General features: G+C 53.2%; 1 protein-coding gene across 1 annotated transcript; it reads right to left on the bottom strand.

The window, feature by feature from the left end:
- Positions 1–1,392: 1,392 nt before the first annotated feature.
- TTC9B (tetratricopeptide repeat domain 9B) lies at positions 1,393–13,669 on the bottom strand. Its single transcript, XM_083159740.1, has 3 exons — positions 13,212–13,669; positions 9,257–9,439; positions 1,393–2,357 (listed from the first exon to the last, which is right to left on the bottom strand). The coding sequence occupies exons 1-3, from the start codon at positions 13,570–13,572 to the stop codon at positions 2,263–2,265; spliced, it is 639 nt and encodes a 212-aa protein (XP_083015866.1). The 5' UTR covers positions 13,573–13,669; the 3' UTR covers positions 1,393–2,262.
- Positions 13,670–22,936: the final 9,267 nt, after the last annotated feature.

The following is a 22,936-nucleotide window of genomic DNA, read 5'->3' as shown; positions in this document are numbered from 1 at the left end:
GTCATTTGTGGGGGGATAGTTGGGCACGGCGATTAGACAATACCCTGTCAAGGAACTGTGCATGCACAATCGTCGATTCTGCACAGCAGCCCACAAAAAGGCGTCCCGGAGGGAGGGAACACCTCCCAATGGGGCTGCCTTGGTACAAATGCGCAAGGCCGTCCTGTGATGAAGCCTGCTACTTTTTTCTTTATCACTGTGGGGATGGTAATCCGCCGTTTCATGGGAGCGCCAAGAAAAACACTAGGTGTGTGAGGAAAAAATGCTGGGAGTGTCAGGGAAAACACAGGTGAGCCCAAGCGGTTTAGGGGAGGGTGTGTGACTTCAGCTCCGTGCCTGTTTTCATCGCAACCGCCTAGTCTCTGAGTACTCTAAACCTACGATGACTGGTGCACAGTGCAAAAATCATTCAGTGCTGAGCGGTTTCCGAATGGTTTTGAACATATTCACACGTCTGCAAATAGATTTGCAGACATACACATCTATTTGCACAGCGAACACATTAATTCCCAAGGCAGGATTTCACTGTGGTGGGGTGGCGTTTACCTAAATCATGGCCGTTGCAAATTCTTGGCTATACGATCAGGTGTGAATTACCACAAATGTCATCACCTACCTGAAATATCCCTTCTCTTCAGTAAAGCAGTTGCTTCATTTTACTGCCTAACCGTGATGCTCACTCCTGCCCTAATTACTCACATTGCTTTGGCCTCCACCTTAGAAACAGTCAGGGCCGCCAATAGGGGGGTGCTGTGGGTACAGCTGTCCCGGGCCCCGGCCTCTGGAAGGGCCTGGGCAGCTCATTTTACCCACCACAGCCCCCTGACTGCCTCCGTTGCGCTTAGTTCGCTGTACAAAGCAGGTCCTGGAGTGCAGGCTTAATCAACCCAGGACGCCGGTGGCCAATTAAAATGCTGCATACCGGCAGCCAATCAGAGCGGCTGCCGGTAGTGTTCTCTGATTGGCTCACCAGCCGGTGCTGCATTTTAATTGGCCGCCGGCATCCTGAGTTGAAAAAGCCTGCACTCCGCTAAAGCTCAGCGGAAGAGGAGATGGGGGAACAGGAGCCGGGTTATGGTAAGTCAACTGAGGGGGGGGGGGGGGGGGGGCGCCGGACTGGAAATGAGTCCTGGGCCCCAAATTTCCTGATGGCAGCCCTGGAAACAGTGGCAGAATACACTCTTCTCTCACCCAGGCCAGATGTACCAAGCTTTAAAATGCGGCTAAACCATCAAAAAATCCATAAATTCTACATTTACCCTAAAATACAACGTTCCATCATTGATTTCTTCAACTATTTCTCCACAGATCTGTATAATGAGATCTGGGGAAAACCTGTCAGATTTACCTCATGAAATACCTGCCATTTTTTTGTCCAATGAAATGCAGACACACAGTTTGTTGCTTTTATTTACAAAAGAAAGTCCTACACAACATCCTTATGAGACTGAAGAAGGAGCCACACTGGCCCTTTGTACGGAATAAGAGGGCACGTCTTCCTTGGAGAGATTCCAGCTTGCGCTGAACGTGCGGAGCATTAGATGCGGCAGTCGTAAGGTGCAGAGCCGGCGTTTACTCAATGTATCGCATCATCAGCCATCACAATTACATCCAATTTTCTGCAGGGTCTTGGTCATTCCTATGAGAGATCTGGTGGCAATGCAATAAATCTAGTTCTGTAGTGGTCTTGTGCGGAGGGGGTGGTGGTGATGGTGGTGCAATGCGGAATCCTTAATTATGTCCTTTAGAGATTGTGTGCAGCAGGAAGTATATTCCCCAGTGACTAAATAAATCCGCTCTTTGTATTGTTGTCGAATTTGTAATTAACTGATGCCCGTAATGCTATGCATCCAATTATATTGGGTACGAACTGGGAAAAAGTCATTTTTGGCTGAATTTTCTTGATAAGAGGAAGGTGGGAGGTTGAGAACTGGCGCTGCGGGGCCCCGTGAACTTGTCATGCTGCCACCACTGCTACTGAGCATGACCCGTCATATGAGTGTGTACATATATTATATCATGTAATATACATATATACGCACAATACATGCGTTGACACATTCTAGGTAGTTGAGAGGGAGATAGATCTAAAACCTGATCCATGTAATGATATCATTTATATAAAGTGCCAGAGCTGTGTTGTTATTCTGCGGCCTCCTGGCCAGAGGGAGACTGTTGAGGTTTGTACAGGGGAATGCTCAGTACCGGCGCACATAGTATCCTCACATACAGGCCTGGGCAGGAGCAGGCCCTCACAGTGGGCTATCCAATCACTTCCTTCAATGCTTTCCTCTCCCGCTGGCTTGATCTCTGCACTTTCATCTCTGTCAGCTGGATGTAGCGAAGAACGTTGGTGTCTGAAGGGAAACAGGAAAATAGTCCCATTTTAGTCCTATTTATCTATGCAGAGCTGGACAAATCCACATACAGCGTTTCTACATCTTCTAAGTCGATAAACAGAATGATGAAATGATGGGTTGCAGGGAGGAGGCGGAGCCTGCAGCAGCTGCAGGATATCAGCCGGTCGGGTAAGGGAGGGAGGGGGAGCCGCTGTCCTTTGCAATAATTATCGCATATGTTAGGGCATATGCGATAATTATCAATGCGGTAGCCGGCGATGTGCGGCGGACTAAGGCTGCTGATGTTACTGCATCCCGCACCCATATTCCCATTACTAGCACCTGCTCACTAAACCAGCCAGCATACTTTACTCATGGGTAAATTTACTAAGATGGGAGTTCTATTGAAGATGAGATGTTGCCCATAGCAACCAAACAGATTATATATTCTACTAGGTGATTCATCGCGCCCTACGGGCGCTCTTCACACCGGCGTAAGGGGCTACGCCCCTTAATTTGTGAACATTTGTATTGTGAGAAATATGGTTAGAATTGTATGAAAGATGCCCTGTATTGCAGCTTCTGGCAGTGGGTGAGGGTCCAGCGTGGCAGTACCGGACGGTGGCCCTGAGTCAGTGTCTCCTCCTACTGGGTGGGAGTTAGGGTGCATGAGAGCAGGAGGCTGGGATATGAGGCATGATAGGGGTATGTGGGCAACACAGCGTCAGCGATTACCCAGTAGTGGAAGTTACGGTTCAGGAGAGCAGGAACCTGGGTAGTGATAGGGGTGTGTGGGCATACGGGGGACTAAAGAGGGTGGTGGACACTGTGCAGCTTCTGCCAGTGGGTGAGGGTCCAGCGGGGCAGCACAGAAATACAGGAGTCAGTGTCTCCTCCGACTGGGTGGGAGTTAGGGTGCATGAGAGCAGGAGGCTGGGCGGTAAAGCATGAAAGGGGAATGTGGGCAACACAGGGTGAGCGGGTCTCCACTGGCGGAAGTTACGGGGCAGGAGAACAGGAGGCAGGGCAGTGTCCTCCCACATTGATGGCAAAAGTATTCAACATTGGCCATAAACCATCGATTATTTGAAAATCATTGATGGTCGATGGGCATCCCTAGAACTGGAGGAGGGTGGGGGGACAGTATGCAGCTCCCGGCAGTGGGTGAGTGTCTCCTCCCACTGGGAGGGAGTGAGCGTGCATGAGAGCAGGAGGCTGTATAATAGTGGTATGTGGGCAAGACATTGATAAAAGTTGTGGCGCTGGTGCAGAGGGCAGTGGGGAAACCTGCAGTGCGGCAGCCAGGGCCGGATTTCCCACCTAGGGGCGGTACCTGCTTGTGGTGGTACAGGATCCCCCATTGTCACGGGGGTACGTGAAATGCAGGAGCGGGGGCCGCGGTGGTCCGCTGGGGGGTGGAATTGCCGGAGGGGGGTCTGGGGGGTCTGCAAATTGCGGGAGGGGGGGTGGTGTGTGGGGATCCGCGGTTAGCGGGAGGGGGCGGGGGTCCGCAAATCGTGGGCGGGGGCGCGGGGGGGCTTGAATCGTGGGAAGGGGGGGTCCGCAAATTGCGGGAGGGGGGTTGTCGGGGTTAGTGAATTGCGGGAGGGGGGGTTGCGGAGGTCCGTGAATTGCGGGAGGGGCGCGTGGGGTGCCGTGAGTCAGGGGGGGGGTGGTGCGGGGGTCCGTGAATCACGGGAGGGGTCATGAATCGCAGGAGGTGGGGGTCGTGGGGGGGCTGCGAATCGCAGGAGGGGGGGTGTGGGGGGTTGCCGTGAATTGCATGAGGGGGGCGTGAATCAAGGGAGGGTGGGCGCAGGGGGGTGGTGCGGGGGTCCGTGAATCGCGGGAGGGGGCATGAATCGCGGGAGGGGGGGTCGTGGGGGGTTCCGAATCGCAGGAAGGGGGGTATGGGGGGTGCCGTGAATTGCGTGAGGGGGGCATGAATCGCGGGAGGGGGGGTCCCCGAATGTGTGAATTACGGGGCGGTCGCAAATTGCGAGAGGTGCCAAGGGGGCCCGCAAATCGCGGGAGGGGGGCGCTACGGGGGGTTTCGTGAATCGCGGGAGGGGGGGTCTTGGGGGGTTGCGAATCGCAGGAAGGGGGGTGTGGGGGGTGCCGTGAATTGCGTGAGGGGGGCATGAATCGTGGGAGGTGGGGTCCCCGAATGTGTGAAGGGGACCCGCAAATCGCGGGAGGGGGGTCGCAAATCACAGTAGGGGGGTGCTGCCGTGAATCGCGGGAGGGGGGGTCGCGGGGGTCCCTTTTAATGCCGGGAGGGGGGGTCGCAGGGGTCCCACGAATCGCGGGAGGGGAGGATGCAGGGGTCCTGCGAATCGCGGGAGGGGGCTCGCGGGAGGGAGGGGTCGCTGGGGTCCCGCAATTTGCGGGAGGGTCGCGGGGGTCCCGCGTTTCGCGGGAGGGGGTGGTTGCGGAGGTCCAGCGAATCGCGGGAGGGGGTGGTCGGGTCTGGGACGGATATTAGACAGCACTTTCATCGACAGCCATTACATCGACACCATTAGTTCGACAGCTCAATAGGTCGACATGGTTTTAGGTCGACATGTCATTAGGTCAACATGTCATTATGTCGACAGCTCATTAGGTCGACAGCTCATTAGGTCGACATGTTTTTAGGTTGACACTGCCATTAGGTCGACAGAGTCTATGTCGACAGTCAAAAGGTCGACATGGGTTTTTTCACTGTTTTTGGGCCGAAATGTCGACACAGTCAACATGGACACAGTTTGAAGTGTACCGCAGCCGCTCGCTATGCTTCGGGCACAGTGCCTCGCTGCGCTCGGCACACTATTTTATTCTCCCACCACGCTCTAGTGGATAGTAGGGCATGAAATACCGCCTGTCGGCACATGTCGGCTCAATAAACAGTGAAAAAAACCATGTCGACCTTTTGACTGTCGACATAGACACTGTCGACCTAATGGCAGTGTCGACCTAAAGTCATGTCGACCTAATGAGCTGTCGACCTAATGAGCTGTCGACATAATAACATGTCGACCTAAAACCATGTCGACCTATTGAGGTGTCGAACTAATGGTGTCGATGTAATGGCTGTCGATGTAAGTGCTGTCTAACAATAGTCCGGATACCGTGGTGGTCGCGGGGGTCCTGCGAATCGCGGGAGGGGGGGGTTCGCGGGGGTCCCGCGAATCATGGGAGGGGGGGTTGCGGGGGTCCCGCAACTCGCGGGAGGGTGGAAAGCGGGGGTCCCGCGAATCGCGGGAGGGGGGGTGCGGGGTCCTGCGAATGGCGGGAGGGGGGATCGCGGGAGGGGGGGGGTCGCGCGAATCGCGGGAGGGGGGGTCGCGGGGGGTCCCGCGATTCGCGGGAGGGGGGGGGTCGCGGGGGGTCCCGCGATTCGCGGGAGGGGGGGTCGCGGGGGTCCCCGCGATTCGCGGGAGGGGGGGTCGCGGGGGTCCCGCGATTCGCGGGGTCGCGGGGGGGTCCCGCGAATCGCGGGAGGGGGGGTCGCGGGGGGGTCCCGCGAATCGCGGGAGGGGGGGGGGCGCGGGGGGTCCCGCGAATCGCGGGAGGGGGGGGCGCGGGGGTCCTGGCAGAGGGTAGGGATGTGCAGGAGTAATGGTGGATGGTGGCTGTGGAGTAATGGTGGATGGTGGGCGTGTACTGTAGCCCTGGCTGGGCGGGGGGAGGTGATGTCAAGGGGATGGAACGTCAGACACATGAAAGTGAAACTGTTTTACACAGGAACGTTCTCCACAGGGGTTGAGTGACAGATCTGGCTAAATATATAAGAGATTGTCTTCCAGAAGCTGCTAAATAAATAAGAATTTTAATCTGACAGGTTGCTATGGTTGCGTGACACTAAGCATCTGCTGTGAAATTGTGACCGTTATTTTTGATAAATGGACAGACAGCGGGTCATAAAGGGCTTAGAGGGGAGTGGTCACCAATGTCTGGTACCTTCATGTGTTTCAGAGCAGGCTGTACAAATTCATTGGTCAACACGGAGGCCATGGTAAAGAGTACTGAGTACACCGAGGAAGCTGGCTCGCTTAACGTTTTCTGTATAAAGGGCCGTTAGACCTGAGCTTCTGTTCACCTAACACCTGATCAGTGGGTAACACCATCACAGGATGGAGAGAATGGTACAGCAGCTGCCTGAAGGCAATCTCTTTACTCATATTTAATACTATATACACACTGCAATATAATAGGGCCAAGCAGCTGATTTGGGAAACGGTCATTTGGTCTACAGCAAGTTGGTCAACACTATTAGGTCGACATGCTGAAAAGTCGACAAGGGTCTAGGTCGACCGGTCATTAGGTCGACACAAGCATTAGGCCCAAAATGTCGACATGGAGTTTTTCAATGTTTTTTAAGCCAACATGTGCTGACAGGCGGTATATCATGCCCTGCCATCCATTAGGGCATGGTGGGAGAATAAAATAGTGCCCGAAGCATGGCGAGCGCACGCGGCACTACGTTTCATTGTCCATTTCGACATGTTGGCTCAAAAAACTGTGAAAAACCCCATGTCGACCTTTTGACTGTCGACCTTGCCGTTGTCGACCTAATGCTTGTGTCAACCTAATTATCTGTCGACCTAAACCCATGTCGAACTAATGACTGTCAACCAACTTGCTGTAGAATAAATGATCCACACCCGCTGGTTTGCACCTGCATTCTCTGATAAACATGCCCAGTGATAGCAGGTTCTTCTACCAAGTTTGCTGTGTCTGGACCAGAGAGTAGTTGCCAAGAAGAAGAGACAGACATCTTACCATGAGGTGGGAGAATGTGTGCTTAGAAAGTGAAGTTTTATCTCCTACAGGGTCTATTATGTACAGTATGTGTATTTATTATGGGATATTTAACCTTTTCCTAACCACTTATGCCTTCTGTATATACTATATAGACCATCTATAATGGTAATTATTAATACTGTATTCCAAAACACCAATGTGTACAATACAGTATACGTCCAGAGTGGGTACTAGGTTCTTCTACCGCTCCCCCAGTCCTCCACACTTGTCCCAATATTCTGCTGAGTGGGAGATTGTGGATTTTATTTCAAAAACCTCCTTCTAGAAATCCACGTGTGCTCCCTGAAAATAGCTAATTGCATAAAATGTAAATTAAAGCTAGAAAACAAAAGTCACAAAAAAAAACCATTTTGTTTTATAACGCTGTATTGTAGAGATTCTGGATCCTGAGAGCTGTGTGTAGCAGATGACAAGGTTGCCAAAGTTTCTTCATCTCATTTATGACCACTGCAAATGCCACCCTGCCCTATGGGCCTGGCATCAGCAATTGTGACCTAAGCACCATGGACCAGATGTATACATTTTCAAAAAGTGATAAAATAGAAGCATGGGTCTTCAAACTGCGGCCCTCCAGATGTTGTGAAACTACAAATCCCAGCATGCCTTGCCACAGTTTTGCTATAAGGGAGTGTTAAAACTGTGGCAAGGCATGCTGGGATTTGTAGTTTCACAACATCTGGAGGGCCGCAGTTTGAAGAAACCATGAAATAGAGAGTGATAAACAGCCAGCCAACCAGCTCCTGACTGCCATTTTTCAACACCAGTCTGTACGATGGCAGTTAGGAGCTGATTGGCTGGCTGTCTATCACACTCCATTTTAGGCAAAACGAGGGCAGCATAGGCCAGAGTGCAGTTAAGAGCCCGGGGATTTGGGGGTTAACTATATAAGCAATGCAGCAATGGTGCAGTGGATCATTCACAGGCATTTTAGCCAGGTGGGGTCGCTGGGCCAATCAGCAGCAAAAGGGGAGGCAGCTTAAGCAGGGTATATAGGGTCCAGCTCTGGGGGAGGAACTTCCTCTTGGAATCCGGATCCCCACCCTCCCTTCCCTTTTTTCTTCTTTCTTTCTCTGGTCCACATTGCCTACGGGCTGTCCAAACAATTGGTAAATTTAGTTTTAGTTTAAAAATCGTCGAGAAGGCGCTCTCGACCAGCAGTCGGGGTGAGGTGTCAGGTGGTCACCGTGCGGTATTGCCCCCCCCCCCCTTTGCCAGGACGGTGAGTCCCGAGTTGAGCGGGGACGGTGGGCACTTCCTTGAGGTGTCCGCGCCTTACCTTAGAGTGGGCGAGGAGCCGTCACGGTGCAGGCTGTACCTTACATAAGGGTGTGTTTGTTAGATTGGAGCGATGCAGTCGCTGCCATTGGCATACACCTCTGACTGGTGCTGGTCTCAAGTGCTCTTTTTGGCCATCTGATAGACAAACAAGGGTCATACCACCTAAATAAATAACTTGACCATTTTAAACTTACGCCATGGTTGTCTGAGTCTTATTTTTAGTTAAGGTGTCCGTGTGAATTATTTATAGGCATTTAAGGTAAAGGTAACATTACAAGGCAACCAACATAATCCCGTGGGCGCCTTATAACTTTTTGAAGCTTGATACATTGCCCCATGTGTGATGTTCCGATACATCATGTTGCTTTAACATGTAACAGGTCCATTGGCCTCTTAAGTTGTGTGAGACTGAATTCTGACCACTGATCCTCATTGGAGCATTTCCTATACCAACCCAACAATCTACAGCTGTTTTTGGATAAACGGACCCTACTGTTTTTAAAATCGGGTCCGTTCTCTTAAGCTGCCTCATCATTGCTGTCGGAAATAGCGGCGGGGATTGAATATCCTCCAAAGTCTCTTTATGTGACTGCTACACACAATATCTTAGGAGGCGAATATATTTAACCCTATAATCCCTAATGAACTACAACACCCATCATTAACCAGACCCTGCCAATCAGACAGTGAGTCCCCGAATCAGACTATCACACAGAGCTGGTAAACAACAAGACATTCTGAGTAAGTTACTGCAAAATGAGAGGGCGATTCCTCCCCGGGGAATTGCGAGTGGTAGGCAGACAGCATGGCACCAGTGCCACCCATGGGTATACCTGCAGGCTCCCTGATCCGGGCTTCTTTGAGATAAAGCAGAGCGTTTCCATAGTCCCCTAGGTGGTAGAATGCGATGCCAGCACGGTACGTGGCTTTGAAGTTGCTGGTCTGTTTCTCGAGCACCTTCAGGCAATATTCCTTCACCCGCTCATAATTCACCAGCTCTGACTGGAGCAGGCAGGCTGCAGAGAGCAATTGTCAGGGGAAAGAGAGAGAGAGAGAGAGAACACATGATGTCACTAATCCCACAGAGCAAGGCCCCTCCCACTGCAGTGACACAGACAGCAGGTAATTACCAGACGACTTGTCTGCCCACTCTACTACAGGGATGGAACAAAGCTGTTCTACATAGGGTCTGCCCATCCTACTGAAGGGTTATCTAAGGACAGGCAGAAGAAACTATGGGGGCATTTGTCATTGTATAGCCCTGAAAACACCCATTTTCGGGGGTTAGCTGCAAATATTAGGTACCGGCCACATGTATGATGGAGGGACCGCAACAGGTAACCTTCCGTTGTACACCATATTGCCCACTACAGAGTAACATAAAGTATAAAGAGCCTGTCCCTTCCACTGCAGGGTAGGGATGGCCATAGGTGCAGGTGCCACCGATGATTGCCATCGATGGCGATACTGCAACCAGCCTTCGATAGTAGCAAACTATGTGATGGATAAACATTGATAGTTTTAACTATCGATGGACATCCATTTTCTTTGACTGACTGGCTTGTGGGCCAATCAGAACATGAGGTGGGACTTCAGGATGGTTGGGGGTAGATGGGGGTTGAGCTATGCTCTATATCCCGACACCTTGGGGGGGGGGGGGGGAGGGGACATCGGTACTGCTGTGACATCGATGGAGGGATCTGGTTCTCTTCCATCGATGGCAGAAGTATTCAACATTGGCCATAAACCATCAATGATTTCAAATCATCCTAGATCGATGGACATCCCTACTGCAGGGTAACACGGTGACACCGAAGGATACTGTGACATGTTTTATCGCAATCACTGCAGGGTGACACAGACGGTGAGCATGAGATTTGGTTTATCCCTCCCACTGCAGGGTGACACAGCGACACAGCCAGAAGGATACAATGGGTGGGATGTACTAAAAGGAATATGTGGACACAAATGTAAAAAATGCAATGCATTCTGGGGCTTTTTGCTGGCATTACTTGGCGATCCTGAGTGGTAAGATCCTGCTCTGATCATTATGCTCCAGATACAGGGGCAGATGTACTAAGGCTAGGAGCGAGATAAAGTGGAGAAAGATAAATAGATCTATTCATAGAGCAGAAATAAAGCCTGTGGCATAACTCAGGTCTGCTTAGTGCTTTCCATCGAGCGTGTTTCCTTGCAGAAAGTGGCACCCGCTCTCCATGCGTGATCCACAGCCCTATATGTTAGTATGGTGAGCGCGAGCCGTCATTGGACAGAAAGCTTTTCTTTGCACTTTTCCTGCATGATCAGAATCGCCATCGCGTCCGGAGAACGGACATTAAACCGATGCAATGTACAGTATACTGTATAGTGCAAAGTAACGAAAGGGCTGATTGGCCGATATACTATCTCTCTCCTATGATTAGTACATCTCCTGTTCTATGAGAGGTGTTATTTCATCCACAGCGGAGTGACACAGTCAGGAACTATGAGACGTGGCATCCCTCCCACTGCAGGGTGACACAGTGACAGAGACAGGAACTATGAGACGTCACATGGCATCCCTCCCACTGCAGGGTGACACAGTGACAGAGACAGGAACTATGAGACGTAGCATCCCTCCCACTGCAGGGTGACACAGTGACAGAGACCGGAACTATGAGATGTCAAGTGGCATCCCTCCCACTGCAGGTTGACACAGTGACAGAGACAGGAACTATGAGACGTGGCATCCCTCCCACTGCAGGTTGACACAGTGACAGAGACAGGAACTATGAGACGTGGCATCCCTCCCACTGCAGGGTGACACAGGGACAGAGACAGGAACTATGAGACGTCACGTGGCATCCCTCCCACTGCAGGGTGACACAGTGACAGAGACAGGAACTATGAGACGTCAAGTGGCATCCCTCCCACTGCAGGGTGACACAGTGACAGAGACAGGAACTATGAGATGTGTTATCCATCCCACTGCAGGGTGACACAGTGACAGAGACAGGAACTATGAGATGTGTTATCCATCCCACTGCAGGGTGACACAGTGACAGAGACAGGAACTATGAGACGTGGCATCCCTCCCCACTGCAGGGTGACACAGTGACAGAGACAGGAACTATGAGACGTGGCATCCCTCCCACTGCAGGGTTAAACAGTGACAGAGACAGGAACTATGAGACGTGGCATCCCTCCCACTGCAGGGTGACACAGTGACAGAGACAGGAACTATGAGACGTGGCATCCCTCCCACTGCAGGGTGACAAAGTGACAGAGAACAGGAACTATGAGACGTGGCATCCCTCCCACTGCAGGGTGACACAGTGACAGAGACAGGAACTATGAGACGTGGCATCCCTCCTCTGCAGGGTGACACAGTGACACAGACAGGAACTATGAGACGTCACATGGCATCCCTCCCACTGCAGGGTGACACAGTGACAGAGACAGGAACTATGACACGTGGCATCCCTCCCACTGCAGGGTGACACAGTGACACAGACAGGAACTATGAAACGTGGCATCCCTCCCACTGCAGGGTGACACAGTGACAGAGACAGGAACTATGACACGTGGCATCCCTCCCACTGCAGGGTGACACAGTGACAGAGACAGGAACTATGAGACGTGGCATCCCTCCCACTGCAGGGTGACACAGTGACAGAGACAGGAACTATGAGACGTGGCCATCCCTCCCACTGCAGGGTGACACAGTGAACAGAGACAGGAACTATAAGACGTGGCATCCCTACCACTGCAGGGTGACAAAGTGACAGAGACAGGAACTATGAGATGTGGCATCCCTCCCACTGCAGGGTGACACAGTCACACAGACAGGAACTAGGAGACGTGGCATCCCTCCACTGCAGGGGGACATAGTGACAGAGACAGGAACTATGAGACGTGTTATCCCTCCCATTGCCGGGTGACACAGTGACAGAGACAGGAACTATGAGACGTGGCATCCCTCCCACTGCAGGGTGACACAGTGACATAGACAGGAAATGAGAGACGCGTTATCCCTCCCACTGCAGGGTGACACAGTGACAGAGACAGGAACTATGAGACGTGGCATCCCTCCCACTGCAGGGTGACACAGTGACAGAGACAGGAACTATGAGACGTCACGTGGCATCCCTCCCACTGCAGGGTGACACAGTGACAGAGACAGGAACTATGAGACGTGGCATCCCTCCCACTGCAGGGTGACACAGTGACACAGACAGGAACTATGAGACGTCACGTGGCATCCCTCCCACTGCAGGGTGACACAGTCAGGAACTATGAGACGTGGCATCCCTCCCACTGCAGGGTGACACAGTGACACAGACAGGAACTATGAGACGTGGCATCCCTCCCACTGCAGGGGGACACAGTGACAGAGACAGGAACTATGAGACGTGGCATCCCTCCCACTGCAGGGTGACACAGTGACATAGACAGAAACTGAGAGACGCGTTATCCCTCCCACTGCGGGGTGACACAGACAGGAACTATGAGACGTGTTATCCCTCCCATTGCCGGGTGACACCGTGACACAGACAGGAACTATGAGACAGGCTATCCCCTCCATTGCAGGGTGATATATATATATATATATATATATATATAATGTACCAAACTGAGAGGCTGGGCAGCAGTAGTGACATTATTCTGGGCCTTTTCTGGCACACCAGAGGTTAACGACCCCTGTTTCTCCCCCACTGACTCACAATACATTGGGTAATCTCTGCTACTTCCACATCAGTGAACCCTCCTCCCCTTCCACAACTGCATCCCGCAGCCTCCACCACCTACCAGTCAGGCTGTCATAACACTCGATCTCTGTGGCCTCCACCCGCACCTTCTGAGCCTCCGTCATCCTTGTCCCAGCTCCACCGTGGGCCTTCCTCTCTTCCCCGTCTTCATGGACAGCCTTGAGTATCAGCAGGGCCCGGTGGTACTTGCCTATTGCATCCCTGAATTTTTTGTCCTTGTAACAGCAGTTTCCTTCCGTCTTAAACTCCACTGCTTTCTGGATCCTGGCCTCCATCTCAGGCTCGGGGGAGGCTGGCAGCCTCCCCCCACCTACGCTGGTCTGGTCTCCCATAGCCCTTACTGCTGGCCCATGCTGGGGGTATCCCAGAGCCTGTTCTCTCTGAATGTACGTTCTATGCATAAGGGATGAGAGGCAGAGATGCTGAGGATGCTGGAGGAGGAGGAGAGGGAAAGAGCTCCAGCATCAGTCCATCCCCCACTGCATTCTGGGTACCACACAGCTGCGCTAGCTCTCCTTAACCCCTTGAGTGTTCCTCTAAGTCAGTGTTTCTCAATATATGGGTCAGTGTGCCTCACGTGAACGGGAAGGTAACCTCACCTGAACCTGAATTATTACCACTGAATGTCATTAAACATGATCCTCTGTCCCCAGTGTTATCTGCCACCTCCTGACTGTACTGGATAATTCTTATTTTGTCCACTGTATTTAGACAGCCCTCTGGCTTTTATAGAACCATACAATACTCTGCTTTCTGTTATACAGCAGAGCATGCTGAGACTTGTAGTTCCTCTAAAGAGAAACAGTGCATGTTCTGCATTGGTAAATGATTTTCTACTGCAGCACTGGGGGTTCAGTTCAGTCATACGCTGGTAATAAGGCAGGGACAAACAATGAAACAGAAAGCTTGCAATCTAATTGTGTTAAACATGAGATGCCAAGGTCTAGTGTGGATAGGAGTGTCCCTTGCTACAAATATGGATCATTTGGTCTACAAGAAGATGGTCGACAAGCACTGAGTCGACAAGATTAGGTGGACATGCTAAAGGTTACAAAGGTCTAGATCGACATGTCATTAGGTCGACAGTCAAAAGGTCCACATGTTTTTTGTTTTTTTTCCGGAATGTCGACACAGTCAACATGGACACTGAAACGTAGCACCGCTACGCTTGACACACTGTTTCATTCTCCCACCACGCCGTAGTGGATGGTAGGGCATGAAATACCGCCTGTCGGCACATGTCGGCTTAAAAAACCTAATGCTTGTGTCGACCTAATGACCCGTCAACCTTTCAGCATGTCTACCTAATAGTGTCGACCTAATGACCGTATACCGTATTTATAAGCAAGACATTTTCCATTTGTGGCTATGTAAATATGTTAGCAAGACACCTCAACAAATCTGCACACAATGTGTATGCCGTCATTAGGTCGGCAGTCAAAAGGTTGAACATTATTTGTCGTCAGACAGGTCAACACATGAAAAAGTCGACATGGCATTAGGTCAGGATGGTCAAAAGGTCGACTCAAGCAAAAGGTAGAAATGGACAACTTTTTTTTACTTCATATTTTACTATTCCAGTGGATTTAGAGGAAGAATATAAGTGTGTTGAGCGCAGCGAAGCATCATGGCTGAAGCAAGGCGAGCGCTGGAAGGGGACGTTGTCCATGATGACCTTTTTCCATGTGTCAACCGATAGTGGCTGGCCTTTTGACTATCAACCCAGACACTGTTGACCATACGATCCACACATACAATGATGATGATATAAAAGCATACCTCCCAACAATCCCGATTACAGCGGGCCAGTCCCGATTATCAGGGCCTGTCCCGCTGTCCCTCCCGCAGCTGGCAGTGTCCCGCGGTGAGGGGGGGCTGTTGGGAGTCCCCCCTGTCGGCTGCTAAGCAGCGGGGAATAAACGCTGTGCGCATGCGCACAGCGTCTATTCCTGCAGCCAGGGGGCTGGGGGCATGGCTAGAGGCTCACAGAGCCTCTGGGTCATGCCCCCATAGCGGCAAAATGGGGGCGTGGCCTCACGGGAGAGCCGTGAGTATAGGCCACGCCCCCGAAATTAGGCCACACCTCTCAAAATTTTCAACGCGCCTACGGCGCGCACAGCTACGTCCCGCCTCCAGCTCAGGCAAAGTTGGGAGGTATGTAAAAGGAACATAATACTTATTTATGGGGTAAAATGTGGAACATTTAAACAGTGTGTTTGAGGGGAATGCTCGAACAGGTTCCGTGATCACCACTTCCTGTGAAGCAGAACGGAGGGAAATGCATGTCCTCACGGTCCCCACGCCCACGGCGTTCTGCCAGGCTGCCTGCCCGTTTTGCTGAGGATGCCCAGCTGCCCGCCGTCGCGCTTACCGCGCTGTCGCCCACGGCAACGGCGTCCGCGCCTCCCGCAGGTCAGCGTGTGAGGAGGGCTGTGTCTGCTAGCCCCAGCCCCCGGGCTGCGGGTGCGGCTGCAGCCTCCTCCGGGTCAGCTGGTGGGCGGCGTGGAGCCGCGGCGCGGGTCCGCGGGTGGGCGGGGGCCTAATGCTGCCTCAGCTCCCCGGGCCCCGGCCCCTGCTAGGAGTTGGCGGGGGGGTCCCGGGTGGGGTGAATCTGCGGGGTCCCAGAGGAGCGTGTCTCCTCTGCCTGATAGGGGCCACATTCAGAGCACCCAGCCTGCTGCTGGGGCTCGGAGGGCATTGCTTGCGCACACGCCAGCTAGGGCACGGGGAGGTGTAGGGGCACGGCGGTATCTGGGAATAGCGAGGGATTCCCCACCGGGGTCCCCGAGGCCATATATACGCCCACCTTGCTGGGCAATAGGTCCCGGCTTGCCGGGGGTGACGCTGCGGAGGGGGGTCCTGGGCGTTCTGGACATCGTCGGGGCAGTAGCTCCGCCCGCGGGGGTTGACACGGTCGGAGGACTGGTCGGGGCCCTGCGGTGCGATCTGCCGACATGGCCTTTGACCCTGAGGCCCTCTCTGCTGCTTGGTCCTCGGATACTGGGGCTCTGGCTCCTTTGGTACAGGCAATGCCACGGAATGCGAGGGGTGACGGTGCTAGTGGGAGGTCACCTGCTTCGGGCAGTAGGGGTGTCACCCGGGGTGACGCAGTAGCGGTGATGGGGGGGGAGGTCTGCCCGTAACCCCAATACCGTTGATTCCACCCCACGGCGGGCCAGTAGGCGGGGTCCCTCACGCCGGGCCTCAGGCCGCTCAGCCCCCGTCCCGGATGAGTATGATACGGCCATGGAGGAGGATTTCCCCGATGTCGACGATGTTGTCGATGAGGAGGTCGACACGGATGATGATACCTGGGCTGCTTAGCCAGAGTCGGCAGGTGAGGCCTCTGATGAGGACGGGGAAGGGTCTGCTTCTGGGGGGTCTTCAGGCTGTTCCCAGGGTACCCGATCCACCTCTTCTTCCTCTTCTTCTGCCGGTGGGTCTGACCACGGCGGCGCGGCGAAGGCCCGCAAGCGGGCCGCCAAGTATGCTAAGAAGGCCGCAGGGCGCTTGGCACAGGGGACAAAATGGAGGAAGAAGGCAGCCTTATCACGTAGGGAACGCAAGAGGCGTAACCTTCCCGGGGTGGTGCACTGTGACTACACGGCAGTGTTGAGGGGCCTTAGAGAGAGCTGTAGGGTAAAAATTCTGAAGGGAGATTTTGTGGATGTGTTTAGCCTTACGGAGGAGTCCAAAAAGGCGTTTAAAGAGGCCAAGGGTAAAGGGGGGATAGGGGCGGAGGCATACCGCTCCTACGATAATTGGCTGGCAGGTTTCTGCGTCTTCGCGGCCTGCTACCTGGAGGACAGGCCAGAGGAGCATATGAATGTCATAAGGTACATCCATATAGTCCATGACATGCACCTCAAGTATGGGGGCACTGCTTGGCGTACTTACGATGAGCAGTTACGACGCAAGCAGGATTGCTTGCACATATTGGACCTGTGGTGTAAGCAGGGGCTGGCTGGCAACTTTTAGCCTAGGGGGCAAGTCCAGAGCACTGGCCCATAGCCCCCCCCCCCCCAACTTTCTGGATGACGGAACGCTTGCGCGCGCCGGAGGCGCGCAGAAAAATTAGACTTGTGGCCTAACATAAGGGGGCGTGGCCTATTCCATGATTGTATTGTGTACCTGCAGATTGCACATTGTGATGCTAATTACACATTATGCCGCACACCTTAATGCCCATTACACCCCATACTGTGATGGCAATTACCCAATGCTCCCCACACTGTAATGCCCATTACGCCCCATAACATGATGTCCATTTTACTGCACAATGTGATGTCCACAGTGCCAGATTTGCCCCCACAGTGCCAGATATTCCGCCACAGTGCCAAATACACATATGCCCCCACAGTGCCAAATACACATATGCCCCCACAGTGCCAGATATGCCCCCACAGTGCCAGAGACACATATGCCCCCACAGTGGCAGAGACACATATGCCCCCACAGTGCCAGAGACACATATGCCCCCACAGTGCCAGATATTCCCCCACAGTGCCAGAGACACATATGCCCCCACAGTACCAGATATGCCCCAACAGTGCCAGAGACACATATGCCCCCACAGTGCCAGAGACACATATGCCCCCACAGTGCCAGATATGCCCCCACAGTGCCAGATATTCTCCCACAGTGCCAGAGACACATATGCCCCCACAGTGCCATATATGCCCCCACAGTGCCAGATACACATATGCCCCCACAATGCCAGATATTCCCCCACAGTGCCAAATATACACATGCCCCCACAGTGCCAGATATTCCGCCACAGTGCCAAATACACATATGCCCCCACAGTGCCAGAGACACATATGCCCCCACAGTACCAGATATGCCCCACAGTGCCAGAGACACATATGCCCCCACAGTGCCAGAGACACATATGCCCCCACAGTGCCAGATATGCCCCCACAGTGCCAGATATTCTCCCACAGTGCCAGAGACACATATGCCCCCACAGTGCCATATATGCCCCCACAGTGCCAGATACACATATGCCCCCACAATGCCAGATATTCCCCCACAGTGCCAAATATACACATGCCCCCACAGTGCCAGAAACACATACCCCAGTGCCAGAATTTGCAACTCACCATTGTTGCTGTTTCAACTATATCTGCTGCTGCTGATGCTGCTGCTGGGGGAGGGGGGGCGGGGGAGAGCGCAGTTCATGCCCCTCCTGCCCACACCCTGCAGCCCCAGTCCGGTGCAGGCCGCGCACCTCCTCCAGCTCTCCTGCGCTGGCCGCTTCTTCCAGAATCCAGAACACGGCCGCGGCTACAGGAAAATGGCCGCCGGCCTCCTGCACTAAGGATATGTCCTCAGTGCAGGGGGCCGGCGGCCATTTTCCTGTGGCCGCGGCCGTGTTCTGGAAGACGCGGCCAGCGCAGGAGAGCTGGAGGAAGTGCGCCGCGCGGCCCGCAGCAGGTGGCTGGGTAAGCGGCCCGGGGGCCACATGGCACCCTGCCCCCCAGCCCAGCCCGCCCCTGGGTGTAAGTATGTGGAGGTGTGGATGGAAGTGGTCAGGGTCGAGGGTGTAGCTACAATGGCAGCCGCGGCCCCCTCCACTGCTCCCAGGGTTTCACCGGGCACACCACAGGCGCAACGTCCTGCGCCTGGGGCCAGGCCTGTGGGAACAGGACAGACGAAGGGGAAGTGTTATGCCTATAACAACTCCTCTTGCCAGCTGGGACAGAAATGCAGGTTTAAACGTGTCTGCATCAATTGTTCCGGGAACCACCCAGCCTCCAATTGCTTTCGGGGGGGGGGCAGCCCTGGCAGGTTCCTCCTCCAAGGCGGGTCCCTCCGGGAACCCTCGATAGGGCTCATACCCCGGTTAGGGTCGAGGCGATGGCCGGCTGGCTTAGCCGATACCCAGATAGGGCGACTGCAGAGTTTTTGTTTCAGGGTTTTAGTCAGGGGTTCCAGTTGCCAGTTCAGGGCGTAGTTAGAGGGGGCTCCTTCAGAAACCTGCAGTCTGCTCGTTCTCTCCCTGAAGTGTTAAGGGATAAAGTGGACAAAGAGTTACAGTTGGGGCGTATGGCTGGCCCTTTCGATCAGCCCCCAGTTGATGGCTTGGTTATCTCCCCGGTAGGAGTCGTGCCCAAGAAGGTCCCTGGCAAATTTCGCCTGATTCAACATCTGTCTTACCCTGCGGGTTTCTCTGTCAATGACGCCATCCCAGAAGTGTGCTGTTCAGTGGCTTATCAGTCATTTGACAACGCTCTGGCTATGGTTAAGTCGTACGGCGGGGGGGCCCTTATGGCTAGGATCGATGTTGAGTCTGCGTTCCGGCTGCTCCCATTGCACCCCAATGCTTTCAGGTTAATGGGCTTTCGCATAGGAGAGGAGTATTTCATCAACAAATGCTTGCCGATGGGGTGTTCAGTATCCTGTGCCTTTTTTGAAAGGTTCAGTACCTTTTTGCATTGGTGTGTGGAGCAGTCGTCAAGGGAGAGCGGGATCGCTCATTACCTCGACGACTTTCTGTGTGTGGGGCCGGCTGGGTCCACCCGTTGTGCGGCCATCCTAGAAAATATCCGTTCTCTTTTCCATCAATTCCGGGTTCCGATTGCGGAAGAGAAAACGGAGGGCCCTGTCACGTGCCTTTCCTTTCTGGGGATCCAGATTGACTCAGTGCAGGGGCTTTGCTCGCTGCCACTGGATAAGGTCACAAAACTCGGGGAGGCCATAGAAGTGTGTCGCCAAGCCAGAAAAGTCCCATTACGTCAAGCTCAGTCTTTGCTGGGGCAGCTGAATTTCGCCTGCAAAGTTATCCCTATGGGCAGGTTGTTTTGTAGGAAGTTAGAACGTGCCACTGCTGGGGTGGCCAGAGCGCATCACCTAGTCCGCCTGTCGAGCGAGATCAGGCGAGACCTGGAGGTCTGGGCTGCATTCCTCCAGCACTTCAACGGTGTGCGGATCTGGTTGGCTCCGGTAGTGGACAATCTTCAGTTGCAGTTGTTCACTGATGCCGCAGGTTCCACTGGTTTCGGTTGTTTTTTAGCTGGTAGTTGGTGTGTTGCTCCTTGGCCCCCTGATTGGTTTGAGTCGGACCTGACGCGTGACTTGCTGCTGTTGGAGTTGTTCCCCATTATGGTTTCCATGGAAATCTGGGGGCCTCGCCTGGCAAACAGGAGTCTGCTTTTCTGGTGTGATAATTTAGGGGCGGTTCACGCCATTAACAACCAGAGGGCCAAGTCGCTTGTTGTGTTGCGCGTGTTGAGCCATCTGTTTCTTCAATGTTTGCGCTTCAACATATTGTTCAGGGCGCGACACGTGCCCGGGGTCGAGAACGAGGTGGCTGATGCCCTTTCTCGCTTCCAGTGGCAACGCTTTCGGGAACTAGCCCCTGATGCTGACTCTGTGGGGGTTCCCTGCCCCTCTTCTGTTTGGCAGGTGATTGGGCCGGAATGGAGGGGTTAGCCGAGTCCTCCCTGGCGCCTGCTACCCTTAGGACATATCGGCAGGCCTGGACGGAGTGGGAGGAGTTCTCTGGAGGGGCCATGCGTGCAGGTAGGCAGGGGTACAAGCGCTTGTCGTCCTTCTTGTGGCATTTGTACAGCTCTGGCAGGTCCAGGGCAGTGGCGTCCCGCTATTTAGCAGGGATATCCTTTTTCTGTAGGCTTAAGGGCTACCCTGACTACACAAAAAGTTTCTTAGTTACCAGAGCAATGAAGGGCTGGTCCCGTGTTTCCCCAGTCCCCCCGGACGCCCGGCGTCCTATAGATGCTTCCATGCTCCCGGCCCTGATGGATGGGGTGTGTCGCTGCGCTGACTCAGTATACGAGACCCTCTTATTTCGCCTGGCCTTTTCTTTGGCATTCCATGGGGCTTTCCGGGTATCTGAAATTGTGGCACCGGCTAAGACCAGGGAAGCAGTCCTTTTGCTGTCAGAGGTGCGTTTAGATTCTGGGACACTATGGGTAAGGCTTAGGCGGTCCAAAACAGATCAAGTGGCTAGGGGTAGATGGGTATCATTAGCGCCCGTGAGTCCGGAGGGGGTCTGCCCGGTGGCTCTTGCCTCGCAGTATGTATTAGTGCGGCCACCCCGCGAGGGCTCTTGGCTCTTGCATTATGACGAGTCCCCGGTGACTCTTTATCAGTTTCGCTGGATGTTGCGTCGCTGTTTGGCAGGAATGGGTCTCTCCCCTCGGGAGTTCGGTACCTATTCCTTTCGCATTGGGGCGGCCACATCTGCTGCTGTGGCCGGGCAATCTATTGGGGACATTAAGGCCTTAGGGAGGTTGTGCTCTGCTAGCTATAAGAAATATATTAGGCCTCACCTCCTGCCCTGAGCGCGCTGTGCTGTCTTGTTTGTTTGTTTGGATGCTGAATGATCCTTTGTTACCCCTACCCTTGTCCTTCCTACTCGGGGATTAGCTACGCTCTGCTGTTGGGCCAGCGTCCAGAGTTTTCTCGCTTTTTGCCTGACCTGACGGACTGAATTGACCTTTTAATTCGGCTATAGTCTTAATTAAGAGTCCCTCAGCAGGTCCAGTCATTTTTTCTCCGGCCGAGTACACCTTTCATTCCGCATTCCCCTTCCACGTATTTGTTACCCCCAATTGTTTGTGACTCTCCCCTTTTGTGTCCTGGTATGGCTTCAATTGTGATTGAAGCATGTCTCCGGCACCAATATGTGCCACAATCAGAATCTACAAATTTTTTCTTTTTTGGCAGATCCTCTAGTCCAATACCATGTCCCTTCTTAACAATTTAACCATACTAATGGCTTCTTTTTTCTACTCCTTTATAGGTGTGGGGTACGATAGGTTAAAGGTGTGGGTAGTGGGTCACTCCTTTATCTATTGGGCTGCTAGGCTGGTTGCCTCTGGGGGGGGGGGCTGAGTTTCCTTGCTCCCAATCCATTAGGTGGTTGGGTGTTAGGGGAATGACTTGGGGCGCCTTGAAGTCATTCCTTATGGTGAATGTTCACAGGTTCTGTGTGCCCGAAGTCCTGGTGCTTCATCTGGGTGGCAACGACCTCGGGAAAATGTCCCAATTGAGATTGCGGGTCCAGATCCTGAGTGATCTGGAGGCCATTTGTGCAGCCTGGCCACACTGTACGTTAGTGTGGTCTTTTATTGTGCCGCGTATCTGTTGGAAAGGGGTCAGAGATGCTAAGGCGGTTGACGAGGCCAGACAGAAGCTTAATTCGGCTGTTACAAGGTGGTTTTTAACGGCCGGCGGTGCTGTTATACCTCATACTCGGATTAAGTTTAAGTGCCGTCACCTGTATAGGCCTGATGGGGTTCATTTAGTTCCAGAGGGGCTGTTTATGTTTCTGGAGGATCTGCTTCTGGTTGTTGCTAGGGTGTCTTAGACTGGTGGCGGGGCTGTACCCTGGATCAGGGTTCATGCCTTGGCGGGAAAGAACGGCAGGTTAATAGTTTATTAGCCTTCATTACCCGTTTATGCAACGTATATAGATTGTTTTCGGTGCGCTCGCCTATTCATTGACTTAGGCCTTTCGCTCGATCTCCCGCTCGGGGGCAGCGAGACCACCTGGCTGGGTGGTAGTCAATGTAGTAGGTCGAAAGGATACCGCTTGGTAGGGTAGTTTGATTACGTATGCTGAGTTTGGGGGTGGAGTTTAGTTTAGTAGCCGTTCTTTCTTGGCCACCATTTATTTAAATTAGTTTAATCAAATCAAAAACTAGCTTAAATATAACTAACAGCTAACAATTTCTGCCAAACCTATGTCTCTGAGTCTTTATTTCAGGTTTAATGTTAAGATAAGTTAAGTTAAGGTTT

Source organism: Crinia signifera, chromosome 9 (genome assembly GCF_055691185.1).
Source record: "Crinia signifera chromosome 9, ASM5569118v1, whole genome shotgun sequence".
Taxonomy (NCBI): domain Eukaryota; kingdom Metazoa; phylum Chordata; class Amphibia; order Anura; family Myobatrachidae; genus Crinia; species Crinia signifera.
The sequence above is the reverse complement of the archived record's forward strand: the minus strand, read 5'-3'. Positions and strand labels throughout refer to the sequence as shown.

Excerpts from the sequence above, each read along its gene's own strand:
- TTC9B (XM_083159740.1), bottom strand. The coding sequence starts at position 13,572 with ATGCATAGAACGTACATTCAGAGAGAACAGGCTCTGGGATACCCCCAG. Across the intron at positions 9,440-13,211 it reads GTGTTATGACAGCCTGACTG|CCTGCCTGCTCCAGTCAGAG; the intron begins GTAGGTGGTGGA and ends TGCTCTCTGCAG. Across the intron at positions 2,358-9,256 it reads CCGGATCAGGGAGCCTGCAG|ACACCAACGTTCTTCGCTAC; the intron begins GTATACCCATGG and ends GTTTCCCTTCAG.